The sequence below is a fragment of the Pantherophis guttatus genome, chromosome 2 (assembly GCF_059756535.1).
Source record: "Pantherophis guttatus breed Tessera chromosome 2, ASM5975653v1, whole genome shotgun sequence".
Classification (NCBI taxonomy): Eukaryota; Metazoa; Chordata; class Lepidosauria; order Squamata; family Colubridae; genus Pantherophis; species Pantherophis guttatus.
The window spans coordinates 205,206,691-205,219,271 of NC_142064.1; the positions used below are offsets into that span (position 1 = coordinate 205,206,691).

At 39.8% G+C, this 12,581-nt stretch overlaps 1 protein-coding gene across 21 annotated transcripts in view; it reads left to right on the forward strand.

Moving 5' to 3' along the window:
• The window catches only part of NSD1 (nuclear receptor binding SET domain protein 1), a 72,396-nt gene that overhangs the window by 52,411 nt on the left and 7,404 nt on the right, over nucleotides 1-12,581 (forward strand). For all 21 annotated transcript variants that reach the window (XM_087887625.1, XM_087887629.1, XM_087887621.1 and 18 more), the window contains exons 12-22: nucleotides 1,218-1,341; nucleotides 1,800-2,000; nucleotides 2,182-2,361; nucleotides 2,876-3,032; nucleotides 4,634-4,839; nucleotides 5,456-5,568; nucleotides 6,286-6,555; nucleotides 8,006-8,122; nucleotides 8,395-8,536; nucleotides 10,434-10,540; nucleotides 10,914-11,115. In XM_087887625.1, coding sequence (XP_087743751.1) covers nucleotides 1,218-1,341; nucleotides 1,800-2,000; nucleotides 2,182-2,361; nucleotides 2,876-3,032; nucleotides 4,634-4,839; nucleotides 5,456-5,568; nucleotides 6,286-6,555; nucleotides 8,006-8,122; nucleotides 8,395-8,536; nucleotides 10,434-10,540; nucleotides 10,914-11,115 — 1,819 coding nt within the window. The remainder of the gene's footprint in view (nucleotides 1-1,217; nucleotides 1,342-1,799; nucleotides 2,001-2,181; nucleotides 2,362-2,875; nucleotides 3,033-4,633; nucleotides 4,840-5,455; nucleotides 5,569-6,285; nucleotides 6,556-8,005; nucleotides 8,123-8,394; nucleotides 8,537-10,433; nucleotides 10,541-10,913; nucleotides 11,116-12,581) is intronic.

Below are 12,581 nucleotides of genomic sequence, written 5' to 3' on the forward strand. Positions count from 1 at the left end.
TTTTCAGCAGGTGTACAGGTAGTCCTTGACATACAACCGTAATGGAACCTGTCCATCACACTCATATGTCATGATGGTCAAAAGGCAGTTCGCCCATACTATAAAATGCAGTCATGTGATTGCAGGATGCTGCAAACTGCTGTAAATGTGAGCTTGTTGCTGGACACTCAAAATATGGTCATGTGACCATCAGTGAGGGGATGTCATGACTTCAGAACTAGGTTGTAAGTTCCCTTGGGAGGTTTTTCGTAACTTTGAATGGTCACTAAGGGGACCGGTCATACGTGAAGGACTACCTGTAAAAGTTTTGGGGAATTGTTCCATTATTTCTGCTCTTTCAGTAAGCTTCTTCTGGGAGTCTTCTTGATGCTGCGGTCCCAGTGTGACTATTTCCTGCACCTGATTTAAAAATTCTCCATCTTCCCTGATAACCCTAGTGATACTTAATTTGGCGTTCTCTTTCAGAGGAGCAGTCAGTTTACACTTATAGCATGTATTTGTCTTCAAGGGGAAAAAAACACCCCAAATACAACACATCCCCTGCAGGTCATAAGAGCAGGTCCCTCACCGTCTCTATGTTCCAATAAGCAACAATTTAAAAAGTTGGTTTCTGAGTAACTGACTTCCTTGTACGTCCTATAAAGATGCCCTACCTATACCCACAGCAAACAGAATTCCAGCTACACCCCAACATTACTCAGGAAACATTAAGCAAGCAAACACAGGAACACCCAAGAAGCAGTCAGCAGCAGAAGCAGCAATCAATCAATCACCAGTCTCTCCAGTTTTTCCTCTTTTCCACTTTTCCCTTCCCTCTTTTCTGCCTCTTTCCTCCTCTCTGTTGAATTCCTCTGCCTAATAAATGTCTGCTCTTCTTATTCATTTGCTTAGTGACCTCTCGGTTTGGGAACTAGCTCCCTTATATTTCAGTGTATAAAATGTTTTCCTATTGACTTTACGGTAGATAAGAAATGCATGTAAACACATTTGCTGGGGGAAGGGGATACGGGAATCGAGCTAAATTTTGCCTTGTAGGATGGACTTAAATTTAACTTTTGAAATAGTCTAAATTGCTTATATTTCTACAAAAGAATCTGTATACTTCAGAAAAAAGTATTATTGAATGTTTCCAAATGAAGTTTCAATTGGAGTTTTGTATATTATTGTACATACAAAAAAAAACAGCTTATGGTGACATACTGTTCATTTACATGCAGATCTGTGAAAAGCCAGGTGAATTGTTGCTGTGTGAAGCTCAGTGCTGTGGTGCTTTCCACCTGCAGTGCCTCGGGCTCTCAGAAATGCCGAAGGGCAAGTTTATCTGCACTGAGTGTTCCACAGGTACAGTACTGGATGGATGGAAAGAACTTACTATCAAATGTTGCTGTCTGTCAGCTTGGCAGCCTTCAAAAAGGGTTGGACCAATTAATGGAAAGCATGGGGAACAAATGGCTGTTAGCCTTGATGGCATTGTGACTGCCCCTGAAGAATATCTGCTGGAGGCTACTGAGCTTCCTTGTAAAGTCAGCTGGCCACTGTGAGAACAGACAGCTGGACTAGATAGTCCAGGGGGTCTAATCCAGCAGGGCATTGCTTAGGTTCTTATATTCTTAGGTAAGTGTTTGAACTTGTTGCAAACAAGTGGTTTTCCTATGGGGAACAGATGGCCTTGTGGTCAACTGATTTAGAATATATTTGAACTCTTTTGAGACCTTCTCTCTGGTCTTAATTATAAATTTTGGTTGTTGTTGTGTCTGTATTTGAATGCCTGTATCTCTTGTTCTTGATTTCTCCTTTAGGAGTTCACACATGTTTTGTATGCAAGAATAGTGGGGAGAATGCAAAGCGTTGTTTACTTCCTCTGTGTGGCAAATACTATCATGAAGAATGTATACAGAAATATCCTCCCACAGTCATGCAGAACAAGGGCTTTCGCTGCTCACTGCATATCTGTATGACATGCCATGCTGCTAACCCAGCTAATATTTCTGCATCTAAAGGTACATACAGGGGACTTCTTTATGTAGTCAGTTCAGAGATGCCAAAATTTGGAGCATGATGTGGGTTTTATTTGTAGACATTTAAAGAATCAATGGACTTTTTTAAAAATTGAAATTTGAATTTTATTATTTCCCTGACATATTAATTTTTAGAACTGCAATTCAATATATTTCTGTTTAGGTCGCTTGATGCGTTGTGTGCGGTGCCCTGTTGCATACCACTCAAATGATTTCTGCCTTGCTGCTGGGACAGTGATACTTGCTTCCAACAGCATTATCTGCCCCAATCATTTTACCCCGCGAAGAGGCTGTAGAAACCATGAGCATGTAAATGTCAGCTGGTGTTTTGTTTGCTCAGAAGGTAATGCATTGTTTGCTGGATGTGATGCATTGTATATATTTTAATGAAGACTTCTTTGTTGTTGTATTGGAAGACACCTCTGAAGATAGGAGAGGGGATTTGTGATGGGTGTATCAGAAGAATAAAGCAAAAATATCCTAGATATTATCCCCGTGCAAAGTCTGATAAAACTAAACCTCAGCATAAGAAGTTAAGATGAGTTAGGGCTTGATTGTGCAGAAGCTTCATTTATATATCTGTTAAGTTTTTCTCTGCATCTTTTCTGAAAAGTATAGGGATGATTCCTCACTGATTCCTTTATTATCTTGTGAACTATTTGTGGTATACAATTAGATGAAAGATGCTGGCCAGTCGAAAAAGCAATCCCAGTTCTACAAGGGCATCTCTGCACAACTAGTGTTGTAGTATTAAATACCTGCATGTTACATTGGCTTTAAGGCCTCTAATTATAAATCCTATTACTAATGGTAACTTGGTTCTGACGACTGTTATAACCCACCTTTCGTCCTTATAGGTGGTAGCCTTTTGTGCTGCGAGTCGTGCCCTGCTGCCTTCCATCGGGAGTGTCTGAGCATTGACATGCCAGAAGGGAGCTGGTATTGTAATGATTGCAAGGCTGGCAAGAAGCCACACTATAAGGAAGTGGTCTGGGTGAAAGTGGGGCGTTACAGGTAAGTGAAAGAAGCAATTCATGTTACACCTAAATTACTGATTTTGTCTCAGATACTCTGAGTCTGTCCATTAGAAGAAGAAATCACCACCATCTTTATAGTTCAGGTAGTCCTCAACTTACGACAGTTCATTTAGAGATTGTTCATTTAGAGATTGTTCGGAGTTATAACAGGACTGAAAAAAAGTTACCTATGACCATTTTTCACACTTACAACTGTTGCGGCATCCCCATTGTCATGTGATCAAAATTCAGACACTTGGCAGCTGACTCATATTTATGATGGTTGCAGTGTCCGGGGGTCATGTGATCCCCTTTTGCGAGCTTCTGACAAGCAAAGTCAATGGGGAAGCCAGATTCACTTAACAGCCAGGTTACTAATTTATCAACAGCAGTGATTCATTTAACAACTGAGGCAAGAAAGGTCGTAAAGTGGGGCAAAATTAACAACTAATTTCTCACTTAACAACAGAAATTTTGGGCTCAATTGAGGTCGTAAGTCGAGAACTACCTGAAATGACAATTAAGTTACCTTAACACACGTGTATGTTTTATCCTCAGTTTTTCCTGCTGAGGCTTTCACATTGTGTGGAGAACATGTAAAACATGTCTAACTCAAGGCCTGTGGGCCGGATCCAGCCCATGGGGTGCTTACATCTGGCCCATGGGGCTGTCCTGGAAAAAGCAAAGGATTGGCCCGCGGTGCCTCTGCCAGCAAAAATGGGCTCCCATTTTTGGCTGCGACGGCCTCCTGCAACCCTCTGCCAGTGAAAACAGAACTCAGGGCCGCCTGCGGTCATTGCAGCGAAAACAGAGTTTGGGAGCCCATTTTCACTGACAGAGCACTTGGGCCACCACAGGCACCCACGCCCACCCCAGCCCCCCAAGGTCAAACACAACCCTGATGTGGCCCTCAATGAAATCGAGTTTTGACACCTCTGATGTAAAGCATCTGGTCTTGTCCTATTGTGACTGAGTTAGCAAAGCTGATGCGTATCTGAGAAGAGAAGTTGCAGTAGAAGTTGCATCTCTTCATTACTTTACCTTGTGTTCAGGGGTGAAATGCTACCAGTTCGCTCTGATTCGTGCGAACCGGTAGTGATACAAACTACCTGTTCAGGCAAACCGGTAGTAAAAAAAAAAAAAAAGTGACGATCTGATGATCAGCAGGAAATCCTGCTTTCTAGCAAAGCTAAACCGCACAGCACAGCTGATCTCCACCCCTCCCTGCTGTTCTACTTACTATCCCAAGCCTCCTTTCGGCACGTACTGCACATGTGCGCGCGCACAGCACGCACCAAAAGGAGGCTTGGGAAGGTAAGTAGAACAGCGGGGGGGGGGGGGAAATCAGCTGTGCCGCGGGTTTAGCTTCGCTAGAAAGCAGGATATCCTGCTTTCTAGCAAAGCTAAACCACTGATCATTGGATCGTAGCTTTTTTTAACTACCGGTTCGACCGAACTGGTAGCTTTTTAAACGCGTAGCGCGCATTTGGTGTGCACTACGCACACCGTGTGCATTTGGTGAGCAACGCGCATGTGCGGCCAGCAAACTGGTAGCAAACTGGTTCAGATTTCACCACTGCTTGTGTTTTTTATCATCAGGTGGTGGCCAGCTGAGGTTTGCCACCCTAGGACCATTCCTATCAACATTCAGAAGATGAAACATGTCATTGGTGAATTCCCTGTTCTTTTTTTCGGATCAAATGATTACCTTTGGACTCACCAGGCTCGAGTGTTTCCTTATATGGAAGGAGATGTGAGCAGCAAGGATAAGATCGCAAAGGGAGTCGATGGCATTTATAAGAAGGGTAACTTACTTTAATCCAATCCAATCTGAGAGAGTGCTTAACTATCATAAAATCAAAAAGTACTTGGCTGATACTGTGATATATCAACTTACTTTATTATTTGTGGTCTCAGAGCAAAGGTAAGCTAAAACATTGACAATCTGATATTTGCATTTTTATCATAGTTAATGAATCTGCCTGTGAGTTATTTATGCAACATGTCAATTTTGTGCAGGAGTTCAGGATATTATATTTGTTTTGATTTTGTTGAAGTGAAGCCACCATAATATTCTATAGATATGTGTCTCACTCTTGAAGGCTTCTCATTGATTTGGGTCTCTAGTCACTGACCATACAATGCAAACTTTAACCTAACTTCCTCCTTGGTTCAGTCAGAGCATGCTTCATTTTCCAAACTTCCCTGATCTACATATCTCATTGCTGATGCTGGAAAGATGAATTTGAGTTGAAGCTTTGCATAGCTTAGGTTATGTCCTCCTCCTTATTTTGGGGGCCTATTGCACATTTATTCACATATGATTCTTCATACAAAAATCTTGAGAAATGACCCAGATTGCCAGAAAGGTATATAAAAGTGTCTGTTCAAATATAATAAAAAAAGCAATTCTCAACTTAGCTTTACAGGAAGCTGCTGTAAGATTTGAAGAATTAAAGGCACAGAAAGAACTGCGTCAGCTACAAGAAGACAAAAAGAATGATAAGAAACCACCACCATATAAACACATTAAGGTCAGAATGCACAACATAAGAGATCTGATGATACCTTAAATGTAATTGAGTGGTTAATGACGTTGATTGTATGTGACTTTTGCAAGCTTTAATTGTATATTAAGCTTTAGTTTTAATCAGGAATTGCTGTCAACTAGTACATATATTTCTTGCTTAGCTTGGATTTAAATTTCTATGTTTCCTAATATCCAACCAAGTCAATCCTGGATATAACTTGAAGGAAGGAAGGAAGGAAATTCTTGCAGCCTTTGCTATTGTACCCTAGCACTGTTAAACGAACCACACAAGTAGATTCCCAAACTTTTTGTCCCATCCCATCATATGCAAATTAGCTGTTAGCTACACTGAGTTGAACTTGGTGCTAACCTGCAATAACTCAGTATAAGGGAGTCTTCTGGTTCAGCAAAGATATAATATTTACATATATATTATTGGAAGGCCAACCCATCTGACAGCCAGTATATGGTCACATAAAGGAAGTGAAATATGTACTATTTCTTCTGGTAGTGGTAGTAATAAAGTAGCTCAAAGTACTCTCTGCAGCTGTAAAAAAAATTTAGTAACTATTTCAACATTGTTTCCTCATCATTTATGCTGGCAAAAGTTATTTATCTTTCACTGAATTTCAGCGTACTGCCAGACAGTGCATCTGAGTGGTGTTTTCAAGATGTACACTTCCTAAGGGGTTCACTTCAAATTGTCTATTTCTGCTTGTAGGTAAACAGGTCTGTGGGCAAAGTGCAGATCTTCACAGCAGATTTGTCTGAAATACCACGCTGCAATTGCAAGCCTACAGATGAAAACCCCTGTGGCTTGGATTCAGAGTGTATTAATCGCATGCTGCTCTACGAATGTCACCCTGCGGCTTGCCTAGCTGGAGAACGCTGCCAAAACCAGTGTTTCACCAAGAGACAGTATCCAGAAGTAGAAATCGTCCGTACTTTAGCACGTGGCTGGGGTTTGCAAGCTAAGAGAGACATTAAAAAGGTATTTTTGCTTTTTTATTTTCATTATAGTTACCACATATCTAAAAACAAAGAAAAAGCCAGTTTTCTTGTTTCCATATACATCATAAAGACATGGTAGAAGTTTTATTTCTCATGGTACTTTTTCTACCTACATAGAGGTTACATTATGCAACAATGGAATCTTAAATTACATCCCTCAAATCTGTGTATTCCTTACACTAATTGCCTTTCCGTGTCAATTATTTCTTTTTTCAGTGTCAATTATTTGACATACAAATTCTGATTTAAAAGACACAAATTATCTATGGCAGCTCACTGTTTCTGATACCCATGTTGTTACATCAAATTACTACTGAATATTCATAATATTCTTAAACTGTGCTATAAATAACATGATCCTAAATTATTGTATCAGGAAGCAATTGAACAAACGTTCCTTAAAATATTTGCCAGTTTTAGTATAACAGGTACTACAGATTAGGGGTGAAATGCTCCCAGTTCGGACCAGATTGCCCGATCTGGTAGTGATGGCAGCGGGAGGTTCGGAGAATCGGTAGCAAAAATCTCTGCCCCCCCTCCCCATGCCCAGCTGAGCTACACAATCATCAGAGACTTTTTTTAAAGCATTTTTTCTACAATTTCTTTGCCTGAAAAAATGCTTTTAAAAGAAAAAAAAAAGCCTCTGATGATCGCATGGCTCAGCTGGGATCGTCAGAGGCTTTTAAAACCATTTTTTCTACAACCTCTTCGGCTGAAGAGGTTGTCAAAAAATGTTTTTAAAAGGCTCTGGCGATCCCAGCTGAGTTACCTAATCGTCAGAGGCTTTTAAAAGCATTTTTTGACAACCTCTTCGACCAAAGAGGTTGTAGAAAAAATGGTTTTAAAAGAAAAAAAAAAGTTGCCCACCCAGTCATATTACCCCACACACACACCAAGCCATGCCCACAGAACCGGCAGTAACAAATTTTAGATATCACCACTGCTACAGATGCTTCAATAGTCAGGTTTTTGTAAGTGTTTAATAGCAGCCCTGAGAAAAAGCAGAGTGGGAAACTGTAATCTGTAAGCCCATGTAGGCTTCTTAGATTTTGAGTGGAATATAATATAAATATATAATCTTAATGTAGCCCAATTCCAAATTGTTAAGAGTTCTAAAGTTCAAAAGCATTTTTTTTTTTACTGATTATAGAAATAAGTTGGTTATATTTCACTTATGTTGGTTACCTGTGTGACAAATATATAGGCTGCTTGGGTCTCTCTAGCAGCCTCATAGGTTCTGGATTTTCAAAAGCATGTAGGCTTATTCTTATAGTAAGAGTGAGAACATTATTGAATATGAAACAGATTGGTGCCTCCTCAGACTTTTCTCAAAAAAGTAGCTTGGAATATTGACATTAACGAAGAACTTTTTGTTTTCCTAGTTTTGTAATCAGAGCACTTACTTGTTCTTCCATTCCTGGGAATTTCAGGGTGAGTTTGTGAATGAGTATGTGGGAGAATTGATAGATGAAGAAGAATGTCGGGCCAGAATCCGCTATGCTCAAGAACATGATATCACCAACTTTTACATGCTGACCTTGGACAAGGTGAGTTAAAAACTTCTTTGTTTGCTGTACATTGAGTGACAGGTGGATATATAAAAACAATTTTGTTTCAACATTTGGAGTATTTAATAAAATGTCAAAAACCCTTGGAAAAAACAAATGCTCCTTTGATAAGTTTGTGCACACTGTGCTTTCTGAACTGTTCAGTTTGCTCACCTTTGTATTTTTTAAAGTGCTCTACATATAAGCTAGTCTCAGCTAAAAAAGATTAAAGCTATGTTTTTAAAAGATGTTATTCCATTTGGTGATTTTAGGATCGAATAATTGATGCTGGACCAAAGGGCAATTATGCTCGATTCATGAACCATTGTTGCCAGCCAAATTGTGAGACACAGAAGTGGTCAGTGAATGGAGATACTCGTGTTGGGCTGTTTGCCCTTGTAAATATTAAGGCAGGTCAGTATATCTCATAAAAGCTCTCTTTAGAAACATTTGGGGTGTCTTAAATGCTTAGCCTTTGCTGTCTGGTGATGATTATAAAACCCATGACAAATATATTGGTGTTTAGGAGATAAGTTGTTTGGGTGGATAGTTTGTTCCCTGAGTACGTGGACCTTCTGCTAGCCAGAACTGACTCATCCTGACTCCATCTGCAATTTGTCTTTTTCCTCTACATTTTCTCTGCTCATTTATTTCCTGAAAGATGGCAGAGGACTGTTTGCTGTAGATGCATGGTTCTTCATTTCTTTTCTCTAAATACCCCACAATGAAGGTTTATTTTTTTTAACCTCATGTCTTCTTTCCCCCCTTCTCTGCTACTTTCCTGCATAGTTTTTGATACCAGTGTTTCTTTCATTTGGTTGAAGAAATCAGTGGTGGGATTCTACCCGTTTGCACTGGTTCGGGCGAACTGTTAGCTCTGACTTTCAGCCATGAGCGAACCGGTTCGCTCCGACTTTGAAGTGGGCCCACCCGCCTGCCCCTGCATTATACTCACCTATATTTCCGTTTCCGAAGCCCAGCTGATTGGGGCAGCAGAGTGGATTGCCTCGCCTCAGCTCTTTTCCTTGCCGGCTGCAATTCAGAAGGTGACTTTTCTCAAAACTATGCAAACTGTCTGGCGTGTGCACGCGCTCAGCGAACTGGTTGTTAAACCAGTAGGATCCCACCACTGGAAGAAATCCTGCCTGTTTTGTCAGCATTAGTAAGACTGCACTTCTCTAGGAGCCTATAGAAGTCTTGTACCCTGTTTCCCCAAAAATAAGACATCCCCTTATAATAAGCCCAATCGGGCTTTTGAGTGCATGTGCTAAAATAAGCCTCCCCCCAAAAATAAGCCCTCTCTGAAAATATTTAAACGCAGAGGTGAAAATCAGGTAAGATGGCAAGAGGAGCCCTATCTTGCTCCATGTACCTCCTTGAAAATAAGGCCAAGCACTTATTTCGGGGTTCAAAAAATATAAGACAGGGTCTTATTTTCGGGGCAACACGGTAGCTGCTGAAAGAGTTTTGAAAGGTGGGGGAGAAATGGTATAAAAGGAACAGTGAAGAAACGCCAATGTTTTATTTACTGGGATTAGGTTCTGCAAAGAGCCTAATTACTAATCTCTAATAATTGCATTACTAACCCATGGATACTGCTCTGTGTTGCAGTCATTCTGTTAGAAAAAACATGTTACAGCTATACTTCAGAAACAGTACTGAGATATAGGCTAGTAGATACTGCCTAACACAATAGAAATAGATTTACCTCAGCACTTTTAATTTTTCTTCTGGTTTTATTTATTTATTTATTAAATTTATTGGCCACCTATCCTGCCACAGAGTAACTCTGGATGGCTTACAATATTATAAAACTACATGAATAAAATGCTATATATTCATCCCCATGGTCATCCCCAGCATGAGTGGGCCAATCCCAGTGGGATGAGATCATCCCTCAAGTAACCTGGACCCATGCTTTAAAAGTGATTACCAACACCTCAAATTGCACCTAGAAGCTGGCAGCTAGTGCAGCTTGCGGAGCAGTGGTGTTACATGGGCCACCCTTGGAGTCCCAAGAATTGCTATGCCACTGCACTCTGTACCACTATAGCTTCCAAATGCACTTCAAGGGTAACCCAATGTAGAGTGTGTTGCAGTAGTCCAACTTGAGATGACGGGGGCTGGAATGACTGAGCGCAGAGACTCCTAATTCAGGAGAGGCCGCAACTGACGTACAACTTAAAGTTGTACAAACGTTCTTGTTTGGTTGACTTTTGATCTTTCATTCCTTTATTAGATACCGAATCTCATGCTCTAAAACCTGTATGTTATCATCCAGGTAGGTCTTACTGATTTCTTTCATTACCAGGGACTGAGCTGACTTTTAACTACAACCTGGAATGTTTGGGGAATGGGAAAACAGTTTGCAAGTGTGGAGCACCAAACTGCAGTGGCTTCCTTGGAGTACGACCAAAGGTATAACAGTGTATCTTTGGATATTTTTCATTAGATGCAGCTGTATTAACCTCACATATACTGGATACACAGGAATTGTTTATACTGCTGTGGTCCTCTATTATTTGTGCAATTTGCTCCAGTTAATAAAAGTAGCATTCCTGTTGTCTATTCTGCATTATTTAAACAGCTGAGAATACAAAGTAAAAAGAAGAAGAAGAAGAACAATTCTTGTTTTCCTTGTAGTTGTTCACCTAGTAATGGACCAACTAGGATTATACATTTCATTATGTACCTTATTTAAACAAGTTAAAAAAAAACTAGTTATACGAGAACAAGGATTTTTTTTCCATCCTGAAGAATTGCTCACTGGAATTTTTTTTTCTGTCTTCAGAATCAGCCACCTGCTACAGAAGAGAAATCTAAGAAATGTAAGAGGCGGCATGGGAAGCGCAAGTCACAGACAGAAGTCACAAAAGAGCGGGAAGATGAATGTTTCAGTTGTGGAGATGGTGGGCAGTTGGTTTCCTGTAAGAGACCAGGCTGCCCCAAAGTCTACCATGCTGACTGCCTCAATCTGACTAGGCGACCTGCAGGTCAGTCGTGTATTCTCCTATTTTGTTACTGCAGAAAGTATTTCCAGGATGAAAACAGTAGCTCATACGCATGTAGGGAAGACAAAAGAACATATTGCTACATATTGGCTAAAGTTCTGTTCTTTAAAATAAACCTATAAACATAATTTTCTTTTAAGGTGTTCTGTTTTTTTCTTCTCACAGAAACATCTTGTGTTAATGAATCAAAAACTAGGACAAAGTTTGAAAATGAAATTCTTTCCTTCATACATTAAGTGCAGTACTAATAGAAAAAAAATTATTTTGGATGAATTGGGAGTCAGTTATCTCCCCTATACCTTTTTTCTCATTAAAGTATTCCACTTTAACAAGCTTTTAAATACCAGCTGTTAAATGATTCAGTTACAACTTCTGTCTATCTAATTTGATTCTCTTATAAATGGTTCCTAGAGTTTGAATTAAGTAATTTAATGGTTACCTGAAGCAGCATTTATCATTAGAGTGAACTAGGAACAAAGTCAGATCAAAAGAATTGAGGAAAGGAGCCCAGGGGAACCAGACATACGCTTATCAGATCTTAAACAGCAATTAGTTGAAACCCACAAGAAGCTATACCATCTCTAACTTTTTTTTTTTTTGAAGTGGGAGAATTGGAAATTTTTATATCTCGTTAAATTCTGTCTTAGTTAAATTCCCGTTAGCCCATCCCTAATCCTATAGGGTATAAACTGTTTTAGTGAAAAAGCACATGTGTTCCATTGCAATGCAAGGACTGTTTGTGTGCTAATGTTCCCTTGAAACTCCAGCTCTCTAATGGCATGGGTCTGGAAAGACCCTCGTCCCTGAATCTGAAAGAGAAACAATATACCTTTGCAAAGTGTTTTTTTCCTCCAGTGCGCCCCTCTTTGCAGTACTAAGCACAAATACTTCGGGTAAAGCAAAGACATTTTATTAAGGGGGGGGGAGTCTTGATACAGGGGACAGAAACAAACAATACATTTGATATTTATAAGATGACAGAAAGCAACAAATCAAACAATAAAAGACATTGATTAGATACAGGGAAAGATAAACACTCTTACAATATGTGGCATCTTCTCCTTTCCTGTCTGGGTTTGTTTCTTTAGCACTTGCAGCACTCAAGGATTTCAGAATACAATCCTATTGTTAAATCTCTGAATAGGCTAGTTTTGCACATCGAGGGAAATGGCTTTGGCTAAAGGAAAAACAAGATTTCCTAAACTTCAAAAAGAGGCATGGTTGTCATGTTAAAATGCTAATATCACCTTAATTAAAAAGCTCATCATAAAGCCTAAAATTCCAGGTAACGCTAAGGCCCTGTTTGTTTCTGATCGTAGATATCCTTTCTTGTTCTATAGATGGAGGTGCCTGCAGTTGGAGCTAGGGCAAAATTGAAACACAATAATAGTTACATAACAGTGGAATGAAACCATTGTATGTAATGAATTGGCCTTTGTGGGTTATAT